This window comes from Eutrigla gurnardus, assembly GCF_963514095.1.
Source record: "Eutrigla gurnardus genome assembly, chromosome: 17".
NCBI lineage: Eukaryota > Metazoa > Chordata > Actinopteri > Perciformes > Triglidae > Eutrigla > Eutrigla gurnardus.
Genome location: NC_139928.1, coordinates 4,980,191 through 5,005,848, shown reverse-complemented (window position 1 = coordinate 5,005,848; position 25,658 = coordinate 4,980,191). Strand labels below are relative to the sequence as shown.

Sequence of the window (25,658 nt, the reverse complement as noted above, 5' to 3'; positions counted from 1 at the left end):
TTGTCAGCTCCCCACTGTGGCTGACTACGCACAGGTGGCCTGTCTCAGCCTGATGACAGCGATCGCTGCAGGAAATGCAGAGTCTGAAGGTGGATGGAACATTTTTACATGATTTTATGTATTTATGCCTGTGTGCTACTTTTATATTTGTACACTGTGATCTCAGAATGAGGAGGTTGTTACATCAGTTTAGTTTGGTAAAAGTTAGATTTATTTGGCAAAATAATAATGTCAGACGAAGTGGGCAGTTGTTCTTGAGAATCTATGCTATTGTTTTCATAACGCCTCAACGTGTTGATGCTAATGAGATTCAGAGATATGGGCAAACACAAATCTAATCTTTCTCTGTGTTATTTTAATTCCATCATCATCATCATTTTTAATTCCTGAGAAAATTTGGTCCAGAAAATGAATCGGAGCCTTTGAACCGTAACTAGGAAGTGAATTTGCTTTGGTGGACCCATGGCAGTGACTCAGAGTGTTGAGTGAATGGAGGGTTTATTGTGAGGAAAGAGGGGATGTGGATGCTCAGAGGTTGATGAGGATCAGCAGAGGCAGACTTGCAGCCAGGGGAGTCGAAGGTGCAACGACCCCGGAGACGCGAGGAAATAGAGAGTTTGGGTAAATAAAACGGCAAAGAGAAATCACTCTGATGGCACAAAACAGAGCAGCAACGAACGGCCAACTACCTCCGAGGTTGCCGCGACGATCTGGCAACGCTTGAGGGTGAGGAGTAGATTGGTTGCAGGTGTGCAGTTGGAAACAGGTGAATCAGCCTGACAGCTATCAGGGAGCCGGGAGAGGAGCCAGACCCACAGCACAGACCCAGAAACAGACCTGGGGAGACTGGAGGTTCGGTCGAGGCCAATATTAGTGTTAGTTCTACTGCCCATAAAACCCGATACTTCCTGCACTTCCACCATATTAACCTCCCATCAGCTGAACACCTCCATACATATATATACATACATATCCATACATATTTCTAGTAAACACTTGGCCTGCATCAACGGCTGAGCAAACGAGCAATTGTCCGTGAGCGGGCAGCTGATTTTGCTCAGAGAGCGTTTTATTATAAAAGTAACGGTCCGCTTCCACTCTGGTACCGCTCACACCACGAGTCTGAGGCACCAAGCCCGACCCAGAATCCTGCTGTGTCTTACAGTCATCAACAGTATTTTCAGTCTTAAATCGGCTCGACAGCGGGGTTGAACACTGAGCGATAATGAGAGGGACGGCCCATCGATTGAAGTGATTAAAGATTGAATACATAATGTTTTATTGCTTTCAAGTAGTAATTCCTATGTAAGATGTAATTTAAAAATAGTTTTCCAATGAATGTTATATTAAATTGATATGTGTATTAAAAATGTTTTAATACATAATTAATGTTTTATTATTAATTTGGGATATTATGGTATCAATCTGAAAGCTAAAACCATCTCATTTTACTCAATGGCCTTGGTTCCCCTAAAAATGAATGATTTACCCTTAAAATTACCATTTTCCCACCCTGGTGACCAGGATGTTGGAGAACCACATTTTGTAATGAGTGCTCTAGAAATACACATTATGCTGAATACACGTTACTTGGTGGTATGTTTACGTAACATAGCTACTTAAAATAAGTCAATAGTGACTTATGGTTTGACACGGGACGGGATCAGTGGTGTCCTGGGTGAAAGTCTCGTGACCGTCTGTGATGTAGCTTTGGATACGTAACTTTCATTGTATGTGGTGTGAGTACTTAACGTTGACTCAACTCAGCGCTGACTTTTGTTTTCACATGGGGTGTGATCATTAGTTATAACTCGTATTACTACATTGTAACTACTAACTTGACTTTTGACTTTATGCGGACTTGAATAGCGGTTGACATTCCTGCACACGTTTTTTGACGTAACTTCAGTCACATAACCTAATATACTTGGAATCATACTAAGATAACTTAAACACACTCACAATCAGGCATCCGCATTGTTTGAGGTTTCTGTGTCTCCAACAGTCTTTCCAAAATAATCCACCTTCAGAGAGACGCTGCAGAGGACCGACGTGCAGGAATGCGTGTTGCTCCAACTGCTGATGGTGCACCTGGACTCAAATCCCACAGCAGCGTGCATCTGAAGTTCGCCTCCGCTCTGCTTCTCCTTTGTGTCACTCACATTGATTCCTGCTGACTGAGCAAAGCTGATAAAAAACACTTTGCACACAAAAGAATGATAAAAAGAAAATGTCAATGTCAACAGCTTTTAGCTCAGAGGATGTGAACTGTAGTAGACCCTCGGGAAATTTCTTGTTGTTCAGATGACGTCGAGTCTTCAGAGACCCCGATGTTGATTTTTAATTTTATAGACTGGGAATAAAGTTCGCAGATAATCCTCTGAACCTGCAATTTAATTTTTTTATGTCTCTTTTAGTTTCGGAGTCAAACAAAATTCACAGATCATTTGGGATCAACATCTAAAAACAACTAAAAAAACGCATAAACAGATGCTATAATAGGAATTTTACCTTTCAAAGCTTTTTTGCGTGTTCTTTCTATTATACTCTATAATCTTTTTTTCATATCTCACACAAGAAAGGCCTTTTATACATGAACCTCCGCCAGCTCGCTTGATGTCAACGTTCCTCTGAGCAGAACTTAGTTCACCCCGGTGAACCATGGTCCCCTCACAGTGTCTATGGGAGAAGAGAGGGGACAATAAAAGATCAGATAGTTATTAAAGTTGAAATTGTTCTGGCACTGACTTGTTAATAAACCCCCCCACTACTCCAAGCGTTTTGCAGCTTGACAAGTTTAATATTTGTAGAGATCCATCTCCGTAAGGATTCATTGTACGTCGCCGCCTCTCACACACACGACTCCCCCCATATAGCTGGAGAGGTTGTCGCATCATTATTTGTGCTTTTACACGTCGGCTGAAAAAAATCACTTTCAGTTTTCACATAAACAATTTCTTTAAGAAACAAACAAACCCCGCGATGACACGACGGCAGGAAAGGCAGCGACTCCTATAATTTGCTTCTGTCACTCACAAAACAAAGCCGTTACTTTAAATGATCTGCTGTGTTTCTGTCCCGTCCAATATTCATCCCTCTATTCGCCTCTATTTTTGCTTTGTCCGCAGTTATTCTCATATTGAATAAAGCTCAGTATAAAAATGAATCCAATCTAAATGTGACAGGTAAGAACATTTAATCAAATTTGAAATTGAACAACTTTTGAAATATGACAGGGCTAAACCAAAACAATCTATTCTGTTTTTTAAATCAAGCAATCTTTCAGTTCCATTATACAGAAAACTGTTTTCAATACAATATAATCTTGCACCCAATCATTGCTAATATTTGAAGATTGTGTATGATACAGAATATTTGGAATGGATATTGCATAATTGAAATGAACATGACACAATACTTGCAAGTGAACCTCATATCTTTTTGCTTTTTTGTCGATTACGGTAGTTCTTATAGCGTAACTCGGACTGGGACCTTGGACTGTTCAACATTTAGATAATGTCAACTCCTCAGATTACGCCCTGACCTCATTTACTGACTCGACTCAAAACTCAACATTCAAACATCCAGACATCCAGACCACTGCTGCTACTTTTACCTGCAAAATGCCACTTGACCAGATTACAAACCAACCAGGTAGAGATGCAAAATGACCACGGAGATAAAAAAAAAAAAAGGATCACCAAGAGACAGAAAAATACACAAAATTACCAAAAAAAGACAAAATGTCTAACAGTGGCAAAAGCACAAAAACTACAGACACAAAATGATTATAGAGAGAAACAAAAAGACACAAATGTCTACAGAGACATACAAAACTAACTCATAACCCAAAACCTAAAAGACACAACATGAAATGATAACAGAAAGACACAAATGAAGATTCAAAACAACAACCAAAAGACATTCAAAGTGACCACAAAGACAAAGAAAGACCAAAGATACTAAAAAGCACCAAATGATAAAAAGACAAAAACCATAGACACAAAATGACCATTAAGAGACATAAAAATTCTGAAACAAAACAGGCACAAAGCGATTACAAATAGACACAAAATGACTACAAAAAGACATAAATGATGACACAAAGGATGTCTAATGATGACAGAGAGACACACAACAATAACAAAAAGTGGCAAACGCATCAGGTCTGCTGGTCTTCCTCCTACAGTATACAGTACAGTACATGTCTGCTCCCAGTGGCCCTTTAAAGCCTCAATTGCTGACAAATGTAAAGCTATCACATTCTGGAGGTTAGTATAGAACTAAATTAAACTTAATTGAATTGTTACCCAATCACCAGCTCTGGCTCCCTCCCCCTCACTGTTAGTCTAAAGGTATTCACGGGGAGATAAAGAGAGAAAGTGGGAGAGAGTGGGAGAGCCAGGCACTCATTGAAAACCTGGATTAACTAGATTACGTGAGCACACAGAAGGAACACGCGTGTTAGCATCTATTGTCAGGATCTTGCACGCGGTGGCCTCGAGCCCACTTTAATTCTGAATTCTGAGTCTGAATCGCCTGCGCGTGGCTGTCAGTCGTGGAACTGAAAGGTGGCACACACAGCGATGACTCACGTCGGAGTGAGATTTGTATTTTTGTGCGAGCGGATTTGACGTTTCAGTCAACACGGGGCCCTGAGAGCGGCGGTGGCGGCGGTTCTAATCTGCGTGGCGGGGCTTTGCTGGTGTTAATTAACCCAGAGGTCGATTTCACATTGTGACTGTGAGCTTTGGGAATTGGAAGTCCCATTGAACGGGACATCTTCAGAGTGTATTCACCACCCGATGGGGGGCTGCTGCACGTCTGTCTCCACGAGGTTCTGTACATTCCACCGTGCTTCTGCTTCCCGCTGCTTCTTCCCTGATTAAAGCATCGATGGCGAGCACCGAGACTCACACTCTGCGTTACGTGTGTGTTTGAGCAGGAAGTGTGACATTTGCGTATGTTCCCCTCCCGCCTTTCATCTCCCCTGCGCCGCCGTGATGCCCTGCCCTCAGTGAGACAGCAGGCCATTTCACGAGCCGCTTCAAAGGGGCTTTGCTCACTTCCAGTCGCTGCCTCTAATTTTATTGTCATTCACACTTCATATTTCAATGCTTTTAATTTGTATCATCTGCAGCCAAGTAGGCAGATACATTCTCTGTGTGCTTTTATTCATCGCTTGTAGTTTTTAGTGAAATGCCCTACACACAAAATCTCCTCTTTAAGGTATCTTTCCTTAGTTTCCTCTACTTTGAACATCATAACAAGGATACTCTCCTCATTTCTCCCTGCTCACACTGTATTTCATCATTTGTCCCTCTCTATCTCTCTTTTTTTTTTGCCCTCTTCGCTGCTTCTCTGGCTTCTTCCTTCTCCCCCCGGGGATCAGACACCTTACTCTCATAACAAAAGGGCCGTAATCCCCTTTCTCTTTTATCTTCAGCGCTGTACAGTTTTAACTACTCTTCCCTCCCAGTCTTTTCCTTCCTCGATTCATCCTACTTGTTCCACTGCTCACCCATTCCTTTTGAGATTTAAACCTAATAAACCGTCACTCATCTCGTTGTTTCATTTCTTACAGTTTCTCCTGTTTCTGAACTCCCTCTTCTCCCTCCAACCTTTTCTCTTGCAGATGAGATCGACATGTTGGAGCGTCTCTGGCTGTCGGGTATCTGCCACAATGATAAGATCGAGGTATGGCATCTTGTCCCTTTTTCTCCACAAACCTGGTGCTCAGTCAGCTTCTGTGCCGTTTTCACAACAAAGTTAATGTAGTCCAACCACAACCACGGCCAGCCATTCAGTAAAGGCCTTTACACACCGATGGAACATAATGAGTATAAAGTACTCCACTGTGAATATTTTGAATCAATATTACTCATAAGCAGTTATGCAACAGTCGCAACACTTTTAAATAAAAGGTTTGAATAGATTCATGCAGGACCAACTACCAGCAACCTACTGACCCAGAGTAGTGTCTGTCTGAGGCCTACCTGTCTGTCTGAGGCCTGTCTGTCTGCCTGTATCACCCGAGCTACTGTTCTGGTTTACTGAGTTTCCTTTAAGCAAAATGCAAAACTGTTATACAATGTATATGTCTATAGGGCTTTTATTGTGAAAGGTCAAAATGGAGCATAAAAGCTTTTGCCTTTGTTCGGATCACTGCACAATCTGATTGGCTGTCAGCTTTGCACATGGTGCGACAGCTCTGAAAACAAACGCTACCTCACTTTTTAAAATCCCAGTCAGCAAGTCCGGCGGATGGAGGGCACTCAGATTTTGAATGTTTACAACTTTTCCCCTCGACTTCGTGCCCTTTGAAATCCCTTAGATCACACCACCTTTGAAACGCGGGTCCGATGTTGACTCTGGTTTTATCACGGGCACCGTAGCAATCTTTCTTTTTTTCCTCCTTTTCCACCGGTGTTTTCTTTTCCTTGGTTGTTTTGGACCTCCTCGTTTCGTTTTTTAACCGAGGAATTGGAAGCTTGTTGCTACTTCCCTCCGCCTCCCCCCTGGGATAGTGGAACGACCCGAGGGGGGAGGGGCTCTATGCACGAACACGGCCCTGCGTGCGGACAGGATGATCCGGGCACTGTCGATTTTTTGCAAAACAAACAACAGGCTCTACGTGCACGTAGAGGCGCACTTTTTTCTAAAACCGGATGATTTATGTTGTTCTATCGGAGCGTAGTGTCGGCTTCAGTGAATATGATCAAAAAATGTTGCCGACTGGGACTTTAAACTGTACTCTCTGTACACAAAATATTATTTTTCTGGGTGAACGTATTCATGTCGGTTTTAAAAAATGTATTGCATATTAATCGCAGGAAAAAAGAAACCTTCATTTTTTATATTATTTTTTGAGTGTTTACTCATTTATAATATCTTTACTCATTTACTTATGTTTTTACTTATTTATTATGTTTGTTTTGTTCTGCCTCTTTGTTGCTGTAATCCTGTAATTTACCCCACCTTAGAGCTAATAAAGGATTATCTTATTTTGACTTAAATGAATCAGAATCAGGTTTATTGCCAAAGTAAGTTTTCACTTGCAAGGAATTTGTCTTGGTTGTGTATGGTGCATACAATAAACATGTAATAAAAAAGAGAAAAAGTACTGGAATAGAAATTTACAGTAAAAATATATATAAGAGACACTATAACATATGACATAAACAAGTATGTACAATATAACTGTTTTGAGGCAGTGCAGTTTGTGCAGGGAGTGCAAAAAATAACAAAACTGGATGTGCAAGTTCACAGTATATATACAATATATAAAGAGATGATGATATGTGCAATGATCAGGGATACTAGTCCAGGATGTGTGTTAGTGTAACTATGTAGTTACTAGGTGGGGGGTTAGAGTCTGTCAGTGGGGGTCCCGAACCTTGTTTATGAGGCCCACTGCAGTCGGGAAGAAGCTGTTCTTGTAGCGTGAGGTTTTGGTCCTGATGGACCGCAGCCTCCTGCCAGAGGGGAGGGGTTCAAAAATCATGATAATTATTGACGATGTGAAAAAAAGACTAATTCCAATCTGAAACTAAATGTACCAGCTGTATGTTAAATGCATGAAGTCGTCACAAAAATCCAAAAAAAGAGTTATATGATTCTCTTCAGAGCTTTTAAGGAATCAGAAGAGATTTATGTTTGTTGTTCTTCACGATTACACATCCACACTGCTGTTTGCCTTCACTTCATCTGGTTTTCGCCTCCAAATACAAACTGCTGCCTTTCAGATTTCACCCTGCATTTTGCAGTTTGTTTCCTGTAGTTGGTTTGGCTGGCAATCACACACCAAACAAAACTGCACTGCAAAGAGCAAATTATCTCAGTTTCAGGTGTATGTGCTCGTTGGTGTTCAGTGATGAGCAATGATTCAAAAGGGAATGTGGTCTGGCAGCAGATGAGAGCTACAAATGTTGAGGCTGAATAAATGACACAGTCTGAAAAGCTATTTTTTGTTTGATGCGAACCAGATATAATGCGGCGGCTGACATGTTTTGGTCCTTGCATGAGAGTTCTGAGTGCAGAGGCCCTAAAATATCACAGATGGATGCTCCGACATCCAATGACAGCAAAGGATCCTTTGCTGCTGGTTGTAATTAACTTTTTATCTGCAGTCTGGGAGACAAATTGACCCTCGTTAGTGATAAATATACTCTTCCATCTCATCTCTGCCCCTCCCCTCTCATTTCCTTTCCTTTTACCTCTTCTTCCTGTTCCTTTCATTTATTTCTTCTCCCTGCTCTTTCTTCATATCACGCCTCCCATTTCTCTCCTTCCTTCGTATCTTCTCCCCCCTTCGGCTCCTTCTCTCCTCCAGGTGATGAGCAGTAAGCTTGACATCGACAACATGGCAGGGGTCTTCTACATGCTGCTGGTGGCCATGGGCCTCAGCCTCCTGGTATTTGCCTGGGAGCATCTGGTGTACTGGAAATTGCGACACTGTGTCAAGCGATCTGGCGGAATGGACTTTCTCCTGGCTCTCAGCAGGGTAAGATTAGGCAACCAAGACCCCCCCCCCCCTTCCATACACTTTAACAACACCTCACATCCAAGTGTATTGGCTCACAATAGAAAAACACATTAAAGAATAAAAATGTATTTTCTAGGTTTGAAGATTTAAATAACCACAAGATGTAATACAACACAATCCTACAAAAACATGCAAAACAGTACAAATGTAATTGGAAAACACATTTTCATTTGAAAGTGTGGGCTTTCACCAGTAACCACACCATATTATGCATCCTTATTAATCTGTAGACATTTTTTCTCACATGCAATAAAACAGCCTATCAACTGAATGTGAAGCACAAATGGGTGTCTTCTGCATAACAACAGAAACTAATATCAACTATAAGAACCTACTGGTTCCATATGCAGTCCGAAACAAATGAAGCTGAATAATGAGCCTTGGGGCACACTAAAAGAAATATGTACTTCTCTGAACGACTTTCCTAAAAATGGAGTAAGTAAACTGATTAACTGTATTGAACGCAGCAATGAGGTGGTAATGAATATGTTCTTCATGGTTCTCTATCTCATGGTGAATTCCAGATGGCAAGATTGCCAATTAGAACATTCATAATGGTTCAAGGTCAAAAGTTAACTTGATGTTCCAACTCAGGAAAATTACTTTTAAAGCCAGAGTTCACATAAAAACAGGATAGAAAAAAAGACACGTCAAAAAAAGTATACACAGAAATTATACACAAACGTCTGACGCCCAACCCTTCAAATAATTGTGATTGGTCAGTTTCTCCTAAGCATCAAACTATGACACTCTAAGTTTGCCTCGAGCATCACTTTTGAACTTGTTAGGGACGGCTTGTCAATACACTTCCTAAACAGAGTTTGGAAAAGATTGTGGTTGATGTTAACTTTTCACTGACTAACGACTAACGTGACTAATGACACGAACAAATCACACGACTAATGAGTGACGTGATAAGATAAGTCAACTTGACTTTTGGTAATCTCATTAGGCTCACATTAATTCACTAAAATCCGGGTTTCTTTCTGGCTGCTAACCAGATTCTGACCAGATTTCCCAAAGTAAATCACATAGTTACTGTCAAATAAAAAAAAACTGTTCTCACTTGTCAGCTGTCATTTCAGTACAAACCGATACAACCCTCCTCCACCTCCAGTCTCCATCATATCGGTGCCCAGCCTGCTACAAGAATACACTACATCACATTATCACCAAAATATATTCACTATTCATCTCTCCATGCACTGTGTAATACAAAATGTTCACTCTGAATGAAGTCTCTCATGATTGAAAAACTGAAGTGGACGGGTTTTCCTTGGAAGGTTACTCTGAAGCTTGTACAGACTGATGGCGAAGAAATAAAGGGTTTTACACTTTTTTAACCAACCACTTCAGCAGCTGATCTCAGTGATTTGCACTCCCTGAGCCTGAGAGGGTTGAACTAATCAGTCAAGAACTGCAGATTGATAATATAGTCCTTGATGAGCATTGGTAAATGATGCATGCGGGTTCAAATGTTATGATGGACTGAAAGGAATAGAAGCTTTCAGCATCTCCTGTTCCCTTGATTGTAGCCATGAAGTTCACTTCATTCAGGGAAAAACAGAGACCCAGATGATCAAGATTAATGAACCGCTTCCAGATACAATCAAGATATGGATTGCACAGAAGTAGTAGCTATTCAGCACTGGGACTTGTTTCTGGCACTCAGCGAGGCACAAGGAGGTAGAGCCAAAAAGGGGGAACATCATTGTTTTTGTCCGTGGAATCACGCCAAGAGGTCCAGGACGGAGTGATCACTTAGCTTCCGCACAGCTTTTTTCCCCGTCAAGTACAGTTTCTGTACGTTCAATTCAGGGTTCTGGAAATGTTCAGTACAGTTTAGTTTAGTTTGTTAGTTTATAATTTCATGGACAGTCCACTTTAAGTAACTGTAAGGAGCAGCTTTAGCCTATATGGCTTCCAGCTGTAGTCCCCGGCCTGTTGTCAATAGGCACCCTGAAATACAATAGTTAAAAAGAATAAACTACAGTACAGATATCATTACAGCAAACATATCACAGAAGGTGCAAGCACAAGCAAGCAATCACAGATGAAAACTAAGACAAAAAAGCATTTCATGCAAAAAAAAAAAAAAAAAGAAAAAAAGAAAAACAATGCATATTGCACACAATTGGAGCAAGAACAGAAAAGCAATTAATCACAAAGCAATCACGAGTAATAACAGTTCATGTTATAATAACAATACAAAAGGGATGAGGGAAAAGAAAATAGTCACTGCGGCAACATTGAAGGCACATAACTTGCAGACAGGGAGCAAAGATGGAGGGGCAGTGTTACGACCCAGCTCGTTATGGAGAGCAGCAGCATAAGTATGATAAGAAAAGAGATGGAATGTGAAACTGGAGGAGTTCTGGTAAGCGTTGTGCGTTTAATTCACCGTAAAAACAGGCTGAGCACAAGCAAATACAATACCACAAAGGCTACACAGGTGCCAACAAACGACCCATACAAAACATAGGGAGACATGAACAACTGGCAAAATATACAACGAGGAACAAAAAGAGGGCTGCACCCAGCAGCTTGCAACATCAAATGAGTTACAACAAACTAAGGACAGGCAAAATCCAGGCAGTGCTAACAAAACCGACCACTACTCTCTAGACCCAACTAAGTGTAACCTCCGGCGACTTGAACTGACTCAGGTTCACAGCCGCCCCCTCTGACTGTGGACACAGGCTATTTAACAAGCTGGAGACAATTGATGGCTCCCGATTGGTGGGTTCCCGAACAGCATGCAGGCAGTAGGCGTCGGTGTCGGCTCCAGGAGGACCAAGGCTTGAATGGGAAAACACAGCGGGCAGAATCAAACACAACACACACTAACCACAATCAATCCCCTTAACGGTAGCCAGTGGCGACCGTAACAGCAGCATCAATGATTATATCATATCAAACACACGATAAATGTAAGCACACGATAAACGGACAGCCATGTTTAAGGTGAGTTGTAAAGGTGGAGTAAGTATGCATTTATGCGTGGGTACTGAATTCCAGTTTTGCATTGCTGTAACAGAGAATGATAGCTGACCAAATTTGCTTTTCCTAAATGGGATTAGGTACTTCTGCTAATCTGACTGCTCGTCGTTGGATTATGAATGACTTAAAAGGAGGAGGAGTGGTGTTATACAAAATTTCGTAGACCAGGCAGATGTTTTTGTATTTAATTACATCTTCCCAGCTCAAACGTTTACGGTTATTCAGGATAATTCAATGATGTGAACTATTAGGATTCTGGTCCAAGACTTTGACTGTGGGTTTTCTTGTAAAGAAATGGCTTTAGTGATGAGCTGTTAGTTTGTCCCCAGCTTGTCATACAGCATATTAGGTGTGACAAAGTGCAGGTTTTTTTTCCAGGGGTGGAGGTGAAGAGGGGGCAGTTTTAGTGGAAAGAACAGGAATGTAATGTGGAAACAAGGGAGTCCTGTCTTCAGAAGTCTGGTTAGTTAGCTACGTATCTTGTCCTTCTCCGGAGCGGTGGGAGAGTGAGGCGACCCAGTGCTGACCAGGGTGGCATTAAAGAATGACAAAATCAATGTGCTGGCTAACAAGCTAGCCTTCTGCTACTGAGCTTGCTAGCTTGTTAATGTTGCATCTGTTACAGAAAAATAAACCGGAAAAAGTTGTCACTCATCTGATGATAGCAAAGGTGTCTGGGTGAAGCATTGATACATTTTACAAATTCAGTCCGTGTCTCTGATGATTCGTGACCTTACGTCTCTACTCCTAGTGGTTACTTCAAAACTTCACCTGAATGAGTCCATAACTGGCTGTAAGTCTTTTTACTTTATATGGATGTGGCCCACTACAATGGCCACAATGGCATACAAATAGCTGCTATTCTGACCATCCTGCTATGTTGATCTGAAGAGGAATGTCCATTTGACTACATTTTTGTTTCTATGTCAGATTAAATTCCTGGAAAGACAGGAATAAGGTAAAGGTAGGAGAAAAGAACAGGTTGCTGTGATTGGGGAGAGAAAATGATGAGAAGAGGGGAGGTAGGGGAGGGATAAGAAGAGAGCCGGCCGAGGAGGCAGCTGTGAGTGAGGATGGTTCAGTATATCAGGTGTGAGGGAGAGTCCAGAAGGAGGGGAAGAACTGACAGGGACAGAAAGAAGGAGGGAGGGTGGAGGTGTGTTGGAGGGGAAACCGTTGATGTGGAAAACAGGCTTCATATAGCACCAGGGAGATACTCTTTTTGGCCAGAAAACACTGATGGAATATTCGATGAGTACCAATCTTTGGGTAACACCATCATGTTAGAATGACTTAAGATTGTGATTCATTACCTCTTCTTGGCTAATAAAGCAGAGAAAATGGCTAATTCATGCAAAGCTGAAGAGGCTTATTATTGCACTATAAAAAGGAGGCAGAGTAAATAACACTACAGCTCTTATTTCTGACATTATACTTGCAATATATGAGGGGACAACCCCAAATCAAAACTCATGCACATAAAATAGAATCGCCGACTCACGGTTGAATGCCTCAGCCAACCATAGCCATATTGCAGTTTACATCCATGACTGTCCAAAATGTCATCATTTTATAGACATATATGTGAAATTGCAAATTAGCAAATTAATGTTTGAGGCATGGCCAAAAACACGTTTTTTGTGAGGTCACAGTGACATTTGACAACCAAAGTCTACACACATCATTGCTAATTGGACGAAAGCACGCCGTCTTTTTAACAGCTGGAAGGGCTGCTTTACGCCACACAGGTCACTCACGGCTCAGACGGCCATCATTGAGCATCAGATTAAGTAAATATGTATTGCCCTCATTTTATTGCCCTCATTGCGACAGAACGGTTACGCAGGGCTCTCAAGCACGCATTTCAACCTGTTCACACGCTCACATGCCACACCTATTTCTCATGCAGAGAAATGACCAGGCTCATTGTTTCAAATAGTTTTGCTTTTTTTGTCCATCAAACGACAAACTTCATTGCGCACAGGAACCTCGCACACTGAGTCCGATGCGTTTTTTAATACACATTAGCTGCGGAAATTAACAACAGGAATAAAAACAGGAGTCATCAGCAGGGAGGGAGATTCTGTGATCAACTCACTTCATGAAAAAAGAAAGAGCAGCGCAACAATTGGATCGTGGAGATCGTTGGTCTTCCTTCTGATATGCGGTCCCAGTAGTACTGGATGACCGACCTCCTGAAGTCCACCTGGGGTCCGTTTCACAAAGCAGGTTTAGTAAAAACCTTGAGTTAGTTAACCCTGAGATGAGGGAAACTCTGGTTTTTCGGTTTCACAAAGCCAGTTCAGCATAAATCTGAGTCAGTAACCCGGGTAAACATACTCCGTGAACCTAACCTGCTCGCTAGCAGGTTTGCTTCAACAAACCCTGAGTTTCTCCCTACATGTCTCCGCCTTTTTCCGGAATCTGAACCAACTCTGAAAAAATGTGCCGTCCTTTCATCGTCAACCTAATCGATATGGAAATAAAAGTGATTCTAGCAGGTTTGCGTCGGGAGAGGATTTTGATTACCTTTCCTTTCAATCACATTAGATATTATCTAAACACTATTCTCCGACATTTCATATTGCGGACATAATCCGCAACCAGATTCTTTCCGGAGCTAGCTTTTTTGTGAATGGGAGATTTATGAAATGTTCAGGTACATTCCTGTGTTGAAATACCTGATTATATTTACTGTTTAATATGTGAAATATGATTAAAATCATATGCCTTAGTCAACGTATTTGCGCAATATTCTTATGCTTAATTTTCAACTGCAGCCACTTTCTTTCTGTGCCTGGGGGGATTACACCCAATGAAAATGATAATTTATTCATTGCGCTACTTTGTGAACTACGGGAATTGAACCGCTGTCGCCTTCACCGTGGGCAGCGTTGCTAACCGTTAAGGGGCGTTCACACCGAACGCGATAGACGCGAATTGAGCGGCAACTCTACATTGAAAATCAATGTAAATGGCGCGATGACACGCGATTCAGGCGGAGGCGGCGCGAATGGAGCGTCTGGCGCGATGAGACGCTGCGCGAATGGCGCTAATGACGCGAATGGCGCGTCTGGCGCTAATGACGCGAATGGCGCGTCTGACGCGTCTGACGTGAATGAAGCGAATGGCGCGTCTGACGCAAATTAAGCGAATGGCGCGTCTGAAGCGACGCAAATAAAGTTGAAAATATCGAACTTTTCAGGCGGCATCGCGCCGCGACATCCAATCAGCGACGAGTTCAAGCCGACGACGTCACTTCCCTCACGTACCCGTTGTTTACACTCAACATGGAGGAGAATATAATTGTTGCTGTGTGTGGGCACCCGGTGCTCTATGACACCACAGCGGTGTTCTACCGGGACAAAATAAAAAAAGAGGAGGCGTGGGTGAAGGTCGGTGAGGAGGTGGGACCCGGTAACTTCATGAACCCAGACACGACGGCGGTGGTTTTCCGGCGTTTCCTGGACTTTTACAGCAGGTACAGTGCAGCAACGGTGGAGATATCAGCCATGATCGACGTGGAAAGAGAGCGGGAGAAAGGGGCGCCCACGGTTCAAAAATGGGCGTCATGCGCGAATGACGCGAATGGCGCGTCTGACGCGAATAGTCCAAAATGGTCAAGCGGCGCGATACACGCGTCTCACACGATTGTATTCGCGTCTATCGCGTCCGGTGTGAACGCCGCATTACACCACAGTGTCGCTGTGCAAAGCTGAAAATAAAGAGTTATTACCTTTAGATCAATCGACTGTTTCATTCAGTTATACACATTAGATCGGGCAGTAATTGTCTGCCACGCCAACTATCGCTACTTTGCTGCAGTTACGGTGCTCCGCTTTCTCAGGATGAGCTCGTTTTCTACATAAACACTCAGTAATATCTAATAACGCTCTCCCGGTTGCCATGGTGAATCGTAGTATCGGAGCTCCATTGATGATGGCTTTATAGAGTCGGCAGGCACGCGCGTAACTCAGAGTTTACATACTCAGAGTTGACTGAACTAATTCAAAACCGCTATTCTGAAACCGAAAACTCAGAGTTGCCCATCTCAGAGTTGGTCAACTCAGAGTTCAGGGTTAGGTTCAGAGTTTGTTGAACCTGCTTTGTGAAACGGGCCCCTGGTGGACCCGACCAGGATCGTTGAAAATAAACAGTCATCCAGCAGTTCATTCATTAATTTTCTTCTTCAATAATGAGGCGATCACTACATCGTCATCACTGCTGGACCACCTCTGTGTGGACTTCAGGTCCGGTTTGCAGAACTACTGGGACCGCACATCTCATCCCAAACTGCTCTGCGATCGCTCGTCACAATCTGTCCCTCCCTCCACATCAAAGCAGCCCTTCCACCTGTTAAAAAGACGGGCATGCTTTTGTCCTTTCAGCAATGATGTGTCGTCATAGCAAGTGTGTTTTTGTTGAGGTTAATATGTTTTTGTTCAGGTTGTTGTGTTTTTCTTTTTGTGGTTGTGTTTTTCTTTTTGTGGTTGTCTTTTTGTTAATGTCATGTTTTTGTTAATGTGTTTTTGTCAGTCGTTGTGTCTTTCTTTTGTTGTTGTGTTTTTGTTAATGCCGTTGTGTTTTTGTCAATGTAATTTTTATCTTTTTGTGGTTGTGTTTTTGTTAATGTCGTGTTTTGTCAATGTAATCTATTTCTTTTGCTGGTTGTGTTTTTGTAAATGTCATGTTTTGTTAATGTTAGTGTGTTTTTGTTAATGTCGTTGTGTTTTTGTTAATGTCACTGCCGTTTGCAAGACATTGAAAGATGTACACAAACCCTGAAATGGCAGATAAGGATCAACACAGAGAGATCCAAAGACAAAAAGGAGAAAGTGATGAAATTTCTACATAAGGGACTGTTCGTTATTTATTTTAAGTTATTTATTCGGACCTCTGATCACTTTATGCACTTTCATGACAAAAGGACCAGACTAAAAATTGTTGGGTGACCCACCCCTCAACAAAGACATAACCCCCCTATTTTCCTCCGGTGGTCCATTCCATAAATAACGAACAGTCCCCATCTAGCATAATGTGGATTAAAAATGGAATTTAAAATGAATAGCACGATGCAAGTAAGATGAAATGTAAAATATTCATTGAACACAAAAAGAAACATTAAAATAGTAGGAATAAACTGTCACTTCACCCATGCTAATCAGATAGATACATCACCCACAAACCGGAAGGAGATCCCTGCTGTAGTGATGGAGTTTGGCTGGAGTCCAACACAGACCCATTCATTCAATCTGAGCATGGGCAGAGTTAAATGGCTTCGATCATTTTTCAGCACGAAGCCCAAGCCTATATATTAATATGAAAAACATACCAGGCCATACACAGATAAAACATCATCATGAAGAATTGCATAACAAGTGAACGACCTCGACCAGTGGTAACATTAATATAGGACTCACCACCCACAGAGGTTAAATCTATCATAGATTAATGAAAAAAGGACACGTTTATAACAATAAACTAGGAAGCAACTACTGAATCACCACTTTGCCTCGTGTGAGATGAAGACAATGACAACATGTAATTAAAAAAAATATATACTTCTCCCTACTCACTGCTGAAGAGGACTTGATAGTGAGCTCATCAGCAAAATGTGAAGAACACTTTCAGACACTATTCGGGGTCGCCGTCAATTATGTCATAGCTGTCACGCAATTCAAACGTGTCAAATCAACGTCAACAATCAAGCCTCCACAGTGAATACCCACATGCATGTTTGTGATGAACAAGCTATGTTGTTGAGTTGCCCTTCAGTGAAATTAATGAATTAATTTAAGTGATGGTATAAAATGCTTGGTTAGTGGCCAATGGTTGGACACTGCTTTTCACCATGTATTGTGGGATACTTTGAATCTACTAAATAGAGTGTAATAATTCTCACCATGCATTCAGATAGCCCAATGAAAAGGCAAACTATGTAGTCCAAAAGTGAGTAGCAAGTCATTTTGGACACAGCCAATATCTTTGCCAAGTGGCTATAAACTGAAAGAGTTTCTATTCCCGCATATATATTTGTTTTGTATAAAGCCCAGTAAAATGATTTGAGGTGTGGTATGAAAGCAGCCATGTCAAGAAATTCATATAAGAGAATGAACGTGGCTGGCAAGAAACAAACTACAATAAAAATATAAACATTCAATAATAACTAGTTTCTGCTCTTGTGTTCTGATGTGGAGGGCTGTGTGGTCAAGTGAAACGAGGACAAATTAAAATGAAATAGAGCTAGACCAATAATTCTGCCGGGCCCACATTTTGTCTGCTGCCGCAGATATATTGTTTGAATATGTCGGCCAGTCAGTAACAAGAAATTACAGCTCAGGAATAGCCAACTTGTTTAGATTTATTTAGAAACCAATCCTGAGACAAAATGCTGTTTTTACTATGAAATGTATGCTTAATAATGTATTGAGTGCCAAAACCCTACCTGAACCCCCAGTATGCATGCTCAAACCCCTGGCTGAATTTTGAGTTTGTCAGATTCAGTCAGGCATGTGTCCTGTTAAAGACCTCTAGGTCTTGTGTATGCACTGATAAAAGGCTGAAGAGCCATTTACTGAACACACTCCGCTGTTTTATTGATAATTTTTATCGACCACGTGGGTAAAAATCCATTATGTCCCTTCCCAGATATTCACTGACGTTTCATCCCTTCTCTGCTGACCCTTTTGGAGATTAATTTCACCTCTCTTCATACATCCACACGCACACTTGGCATATTATCTTGCATGAGCAACCTACTCTTATCTGTTGATAAAAACATAAATTCTGCGCAAAGGGCAATCCCTTGGATCAGTTAGGTTCTGCCTCCCAAGCTATATGTTGCTTTAAAGCCTCTGCAGCTGGCCTCTGTGGCATGCTTTAACCCAATCAGTGACTCACCCAAGTTTCAATTTCACAGTGTGCTGCGCCCGATGCTCTGGGGACTGCGATAGCACTTCTGCCGCCGGGACTGCTGATTCATGTGTCCGGAAGGGCCATTAATACAGTCTCTCCATCAGATCCGTGTCTGGGAGGGGAACAGAGATTTATACAAGGCCCTACACATTTGTTCATTAAGATGTGAGAGATCTTGAAGGATATTATAAATCATCTCCACGTATGAAGAATAATAGGGTATTCGTGATTTACATGGCACTCCACAGGACTGCTAATTGAGTCCCATCTATTTACAGCAAGGTGTAAATATACAAAGGCAGGAGCTTGCAGGCACAGTAAAGGTAGTGTTGCTCATCTGACATGAGTAATTGATTGAGTCTGCTCAGGCTTTAAAATTTAAAAAGATGTCATGAGGAGCTACTAATTTCAATTAATTTTAACTCCAACTCTTTTATTTCATGTTTTATCCATATCAAACATTGTGGATGTTACTGCTGCGATGGTAAAAAGACACTGATTCTCACCATGTACGTTTGGAATAGTTTATTAAAAGCAAGTGATCTGATTTACACTCAAGTGGCAACAACTATCAGCACCAAGACACATCTAAATGAGATTGTATACCCATGTCATATTGAAACAAGACTTTCGACAGTGTGGACCCCATTACTCATTAACAACTTGCTGAGTGACGGCATTAGATATAAAGTGGCAAAGTGATTCCACATTTACTCATTAATCTCAGATTGTTGAACATGGTCATGTCATGTTCAGCCCAGTCACTCTTTATAGGGGTGTTCCACAAGGTTTGGTTTTGGGACCACATATATATATATATATTCAGATGAGACAATCATGCATGACTCAATCTGAAATTGCTTATCGCAATTTCAAATACTTGGATATTTAACTAAATGATAAATACCAAACAATCTGCAAGCCAAGCGCAATCTTGAGACCCATATCTATTTCAACTTAAAATAAAGGATCAGGAGGTAGAGCAGGTTGGCTGGTAACCGCAAGATTGCTGGTTCGATCCCCGGCTCCTCCTAGCTGAGTGCCTGGTGTCCCTGAGCAAGACGCCTCACCCTAATTGCTCCTGACGAGCTGGCTGTCGCCCTGCGTGGTCGTCGGTGTGTGAATGTATGAATGGGTGAATGTCAGTCATTCCTGTAAAGCGCTTTGGATAAAAGCGCTATATAAATGAGGACCATTTATGTGATCACTGCTACAGTTGCTTCAAACACCTAACAAACACGTAACCAAATGCTGCCTGGTTAATGAAGCCTTGTAGATTGTATATATGTAATACATGTAATGTCAGATATCTATTTTAGCTGCTGTGATTTGATGTTGGTCATCAAATGTTGCTACTCGGTCAGTGGCCCTATGCTTCAAACTATGATGCTCTATAGCTACCCCTCTAGCATCAGGGGGACAAGTCAGTGATGTGTCAGTTTCGGCTCATTGCATGTGTATTTTTTTAAATAAACATTTGTGTTCACAAGAAATTTACAGTTTTCGCTTGTAACATGCATTGTGTCTTTTCAAAATATTGTTTTTTAGTTTTGAGGTGTACTTTGTTAGGCTTAGGAAAAGGTTTTGGTTTGGTTTAATATAAGTATGCTTTTTACTGAATCAGGTCTGGTTGTAGTTTACTTTATTAATTTAAAGAAAATAAATATTTTAATCTTAATTTGTGCTCTTGGAAAATACCTAGAAGACATTAAGCTTGTTTGGTTGTGGTAAAGTAAGCAAACTTGCAGCCGAGAGGAAAGGTGATTTTCTTCACATTTGGCATCTGTCACTAGTTTTATTTACAAAATGACAAAATAGATTTGGCTCTTTTTGCTCTGTTTCATTGGTTTCTCTTTTCTCCAGAGGCTCCTTCACCACCATACCTCCTTTTCACGGTGGATTCGAGGAAAAAATCCAGTTCTGTCCTGGCTGAGTGATGTTTTGTTTTCTAGAAGCTTTGTTTGGTTTGATAGTGTAAGAAAATTGACGTCTTGGTAAATTCAGTTCAAAGTTTCTCCGAAAGTCTCATGTAATGGCCAGCACTCCATGTTGTCTGCCTTTATATGAGATGTGACAGAGAGACAGCTAGAAGCAAAATACTAGTAGGGATTCCCAGGATGCTGAGAAACAGAATAAAGCTATTTTCTTTCCATACGGGAGACTGTTTTGGGAAAATGTGTTGAGCCAGCAAAGTTACACAGTTGGTTGTTATGCAATGTACTGAACAAAAAGTGGGGCTGGATAAATAAAAATATGCCCAGATACATTTAAATCGTCTCTTGATGTGGCAGCCGGTCACAGGTTTAACTGGATCCGCTGCGGGGTATTATTTATCAGACTTTCTTCAGCATAGCATTCATATGGTGTTTATTTATCAAGACAAGATGACAGGATGACTCCAAATATTATCCTGTTTTTACAGCTACTGACTATTGTTAGTTTCTATACAGGAGTAGCCTACAATATTACAGCCACAACCTCTTTCTTCAAAACAAATTAACTAAATAAACCAGGTGTGTTTAGGCAGTTAATGGAGAAAATGAAATCAGAGAAAGTCCATCTAAAAATCTGGATTTATTTTGACAAAACTAGTAAAGGCTGGAACAATGACACTAGCAATTTTCAGAATATAGCGTTTATATTATTTGTGTAGGTATCAGATCAAAACTGCTCTACAGTTTTCTCTTTGCTAAATTAGGGTTGTCGGTCTCTTTTTTTGTGTCTCTCTGTCTCACACATACACGCTCAGTTCTTCCTTATCATACCTGGCAGCTTGCTGGTCTAACTACAATCTCTCTTTTATCTCTCCACACAGGGGATGTACAGTTGCTGCCAGTTTGAGGATGAGACAGCACCAGGAGGAGGCTCTTTGCCCCAATACCACACCATGACTACCATGCCTACTGCAGCCCAACAACACCTTGTTACAGCCACAATAAATAATACAACTGCCATTGCCATGGTGCAGCAGCAACAGCAGCAGAAGCACCACCAACAACAACAACAGGGGCCGACCTATACCACCATGCTACCTGGATCGCCGCCAACTACAGGACACTCAGCAATGGCTCTAGGACCCTCAAACAGCCCCTTGCTGGAAGGCCCCATGCCCTGCTCCTCCTTCTTGCCTCGCCATGACCGCAGACTAGCTGTGGTTGATCGCTGGAACAGACCAAAGCCAGAGAAGGTCATGAGCAGTGGAAGTGGTGGGGGAGTGGGTGTTGGGGGTATAGCAGGAGGGATCACTGAACTTCAGGCTCCGCAGTTTCAGCCGAACCTGGGACAGCACTGGAGCCTGCAAGGGGGAGTTGCAGGTGGAGCAGGGGGAGGAGGTGACACAGGGCTAGACGAATATAAGCGCTACTATGGTCCTATAGATCCAGAGGGTCTAGGGGCTAACTCTGAACAACAGGCAGGGGGCCCCCAGCAGACTCCCAAATCGAATCCAAGAGGCATCAAAGCCTCAGGGATGCCACGGCTGCCTTCTAAAGGCCCCCAACAAGGCCCAGGGCACTTAATCCCAAAGCCCCCTCCACTGATCCCATCTTCCCCACGAAGGCCTCCTTTCTGGCGACGAGGAAGTCTAGCTCAGGCAAGGAGAAAAAGCTCAGGAGGTCCTCTGTATGAGAATATACTCCCTCTGGGAAGGCGAGGAGGTGGGAGGTATGGAGTGACTGACGGAGGTGGTCGGAGAGGGCGACGTCCCCCTCCACCTCCTGCTCTGCCTGTACCCCTCTCCTCCCCAACACACACTCCTACCACTCCCTCCTCCCCATGCCGTTTCTACTCTTCATGCTCCAGTGCCTCATCCTCTTCCTCTTCCTCTACATCGTCCTCGTCCTCTTCTTCATCCTCGGTCTCAATGTCTCGGTCAAATTCCCCCTCTTCCTGCTCAAGTGACAGCTCCTACAACTCTTCGTTGAGTTTCCGATATCGAGCAGGTGACCGGGAACTTACGGTTGATGATGATTATGATTCAGATCTGCTTACAGAGGAGTCAAGTCTCCTCCTGGGATCTCGGAGGAAGATTCGTTCTCGTCGCATGTCATCACGCTCGCTGCCATGCAGTCCGCCACCTCCACCAGTCCCGCCGCGAAAGCCACGCCCTCACAGGGATTATGGCAGAGAGAGGACAGGCAGCCAGCTAGCCCAATTACAGGAGTGGTGGGCATCATGGGGAGACAGAGAGCGAGGAAGGGGAGGAACAACAAGCCGGGGAGATGGAGGAGTGGGTAGAGAGGAAAAGAGACATCACAAAGAAAGGGAGCGTGAGAGGAAAAGGAGAAAGAAGGGCAGAAAGAAGAAGAAGAGGGAGGAGAGGGAGAGAGAAAGGGAGAGAAAGCGGCGCAAAGCAAAGAAGAGGAAGAAAGACGATAAGATAAGGAAGAGGGAGCGGAAGAGGTCAGAGCAGGAGGGAGGAGATGTTGAAAAAAGAGAGGAACTCAAATCAGGGACACCAGATTATCCACCATACCCACCACTGAGGCGAGAATCTTTTCGGAAAAAGAGTGAAAGCTCAATCCGAAGCTATGGATGGAACATCCCAGGGGAAGAGGAAAGAAAGGAAAGAGAAGATAAAGAGAGGGATGATGGGGAAGACAGCAGAGGGAAAGAAAGACAAATCAGAAGAAGGAACAGCAAGCACTATCAGAGCTCCAGTAAACCTTCGACATCGGTCAAGTTCTGGGGAGGGGTCAACGCATCCTCTGACACCATTCCATCTGCCTTTCTGCCCTTGTTGCCTGTCTCTTCTAAAAGGAGGAAGAGTAAATGTTCAGACAGGGATACTGTAGGAATCGAAGGAGAAAGGAGGCCATTGCTGGGACGGGATGGAAGAAGTGAGATGCACTCAAAGGAGGGGTTATCTTTCCATGAGTGGGAGTCAGATGCAGGGGGTGAGGATGAAGATTCTGAGTTGGAGAGGGGGAAAGTGGGGCGTGGAAAGAGACGTGGAGGAGGAAGGACAATGTCAGATGAGGAGCGAGAACGTGATAAGGTAGTCGGAATATACTCTGATGATGATGGCTCTTCAGGAGAGTTTGGAAAATTTGAGAGGTACTGGGAGGATCATGAAGGCAGGGCAGTTGGAGGGATTGGCGGGGGAGGTTGGTTTTTCAGCACCTACCCCTCCAGGGATAAAGCTGGCAGCATCAACAGTAGAGATGACCTGTTCTTGGAGCGAGGAGAGAGGTGGGGGACAGCAGAAAGTGGATGGGTTTCTAGTGGAGGCGGAGGTGGTGGTGGAGGAGACAGAGTGTGGGGATCAGGATCACACTGGCCCCCACCTCCGCTCACTCCACCACCTCCTCGACGATACTGGTCAGTCGACAAACTCCACATTCAGGATGAGAAGAAGAGTAAACGCAAGTCAAAGGACAAGGGAAGAGGGCGCGCAGCTTGTTCGTCCTGTCATTCCCCCCGACACCATCGGCACACTCATTCCACAAAATGGGCCCGCATAACCTCTCGAAGCCAGGAAGAGCTGTACCATCGGAGTTTTGGTGGCCCCCTGAAGCCCAAACATGACTCATCATCTTCCTCGAAACCTGATCGCTCACAAAATCCATCAAAATCTGGCAGCCAGTCAAACCTCAGTAACCAGCAGCGAACACAGAGCAGAACAGATAGGGATCGAGATCGAGGACGGCAATCATCCCCACCTCCGAGCCTCATACCAAACTTGCCTCCCCCACTGCCCGCACTCCCAGCTCCTCCGTCCTCATCTCACCCTATCCATGTCCCTCCCCCTAACTCTTCCTCTTCTGTATCCTCCCCCTCTGTAGTTTCATCCACTCCGGGGGCACCCCAGCCCTCCTCTATGGCGTCGGCAAGCGCTAAACTACAGTACCAGAGGTTGCGTTCTGTACCCCAGCCTCAGAGGTTTCCTCAGTCTCCTCACTTACCCCTGAAAGCCAAGAGCCTTTGCTCAAGAAGGGGCTCAGCCCATTTTTCCAGCGTGGAGAGTGAGGTCTGAAGTTCAACAAGGTATCAAAAGTCATAAGGGACCCCTGCGAGGCTAGGGCTAAGCAGGTGATCTGGATCTGAATCTGTCTGGCAGGAAACATGGCTGCACAGTCAAATCAGTAAAGTATACGCACTGAGCCCTTTGCTAAAGTTCTGCACAAACAAACAAACAAACAAACAAACACTATGGGGTAGGTCAAAGGAAAACAGAAGCAATCTTGTGCTTGCTGTTGTTTCCTTTCATCCCTCTCAGTATGTGAAAGACTAAGACCACAGCAACAACTTGCATTCTGAACTGGGTTATTAAACAAAACACTAAAAGCAAATCAGACATTAAAACTGGTACAACTGAAGGAGACTCCTTTGCTATACACAGTAAAGGGGTTTGGATGTTGGAGCAGAGCAGTAGTTTGTATTCAGAGGATTCTTAATGCTTACTGAGGGCTCAGGAACTTTGTAGTACTGTTCGCCTGCTGCTCTCGGAAGTCTTTAACGCTGAACATTGTTCTTAATATTTTTTTCCCTTAAACAAATCGCTTACACCTACTGTCCTTTTTCCTTAACAAACTGTTTACACCCCCGCAGAACTGTGACACCCTCCCAAGGCACCTTCGTTATGTATGATGAAAAACTTATTTTTGAGAGGGAGAGCAGGGTTATCCATGCACCCTCTCCTGTTTTGTTCCACCCCCTTCTTTCCGTCTTTCACCCCTTATTTTCACTTTCTATTTTCCTCTGCTTTACCTCCTTCCCCATCTTATTGATGCGTCTGTCTCCTCATCTCTCGTATCATCTCCTCTCCCATCCTCCCTTCTTGGCTCCTCTCCTTGATGTGATTATTCAGTGTGTCTGTGCTTTTCTGTGTTTGTATTCTTGACAACAGGGTAAGTCAACTGTGACTGATATTCTACTGGCTTAATGAAAAGCCATGAGTGCCAAACTTAAGTAGAGCTCGACATCAATCTGTATAACCTTTGCTGCTATGTTTACTTTTAGCTCGCAGAGTATTTCATCATCTCCCAAATATGCGCACATCCAAATACACACTCTCACACAAACACACACACACACATCCACACTTGCATACATGCACATGCAACGAAACACGCATCTGAACAAGTCAAGTCATCTCGTCTCTTTCTTGAGCAATACATAATTCACCCCTCCGTTAAATTTTATACTTTGAAACTTTGATTTTACGTCCGTGTTGTAGTTGTTGTTGTTGTTGTTATTG

The 25,658-nt window shown here is 43.0% G+C and overlaps 1 protein-coding gene across 1 annotated transcript in view; it reads left to right on the top strand.

The window, feature by feature from the left end:
* Positions 1-24,434, top strand: part of grin2da (glutamate receptor, ionotropic, N-methyl D-aspartate 2D, a) — a gene marked incomplete at both ends in the record, with an annotated part of 166,154 nt that extends 141,720 nt beyond the window's left edge. The window contains 5 exons of the mRNA XM_084031483.1: positions 5,636-5,697; positions 8,333-8,503; positions 21,276-22,123; positions 22,453-22,692; positions 23,219-24,434. Coding sequence (XP_083887609.1) covers positions 5,636-5,697; positions 8,333-8,503; positions 21,276-22,123; positions 22,453-22,692; positions 23,219-24,434 — 2,537 coding nt within the window. The remainder of the gene's footprint in view (positions 1-5,635; positions 5,698-8,332; positions 8,504-21,275; positions 22,124-22,452; positions 22,693-23,218) is intronic.
* Positions 24,435-25,658: the final 1,224 nt, after the last annotated feature.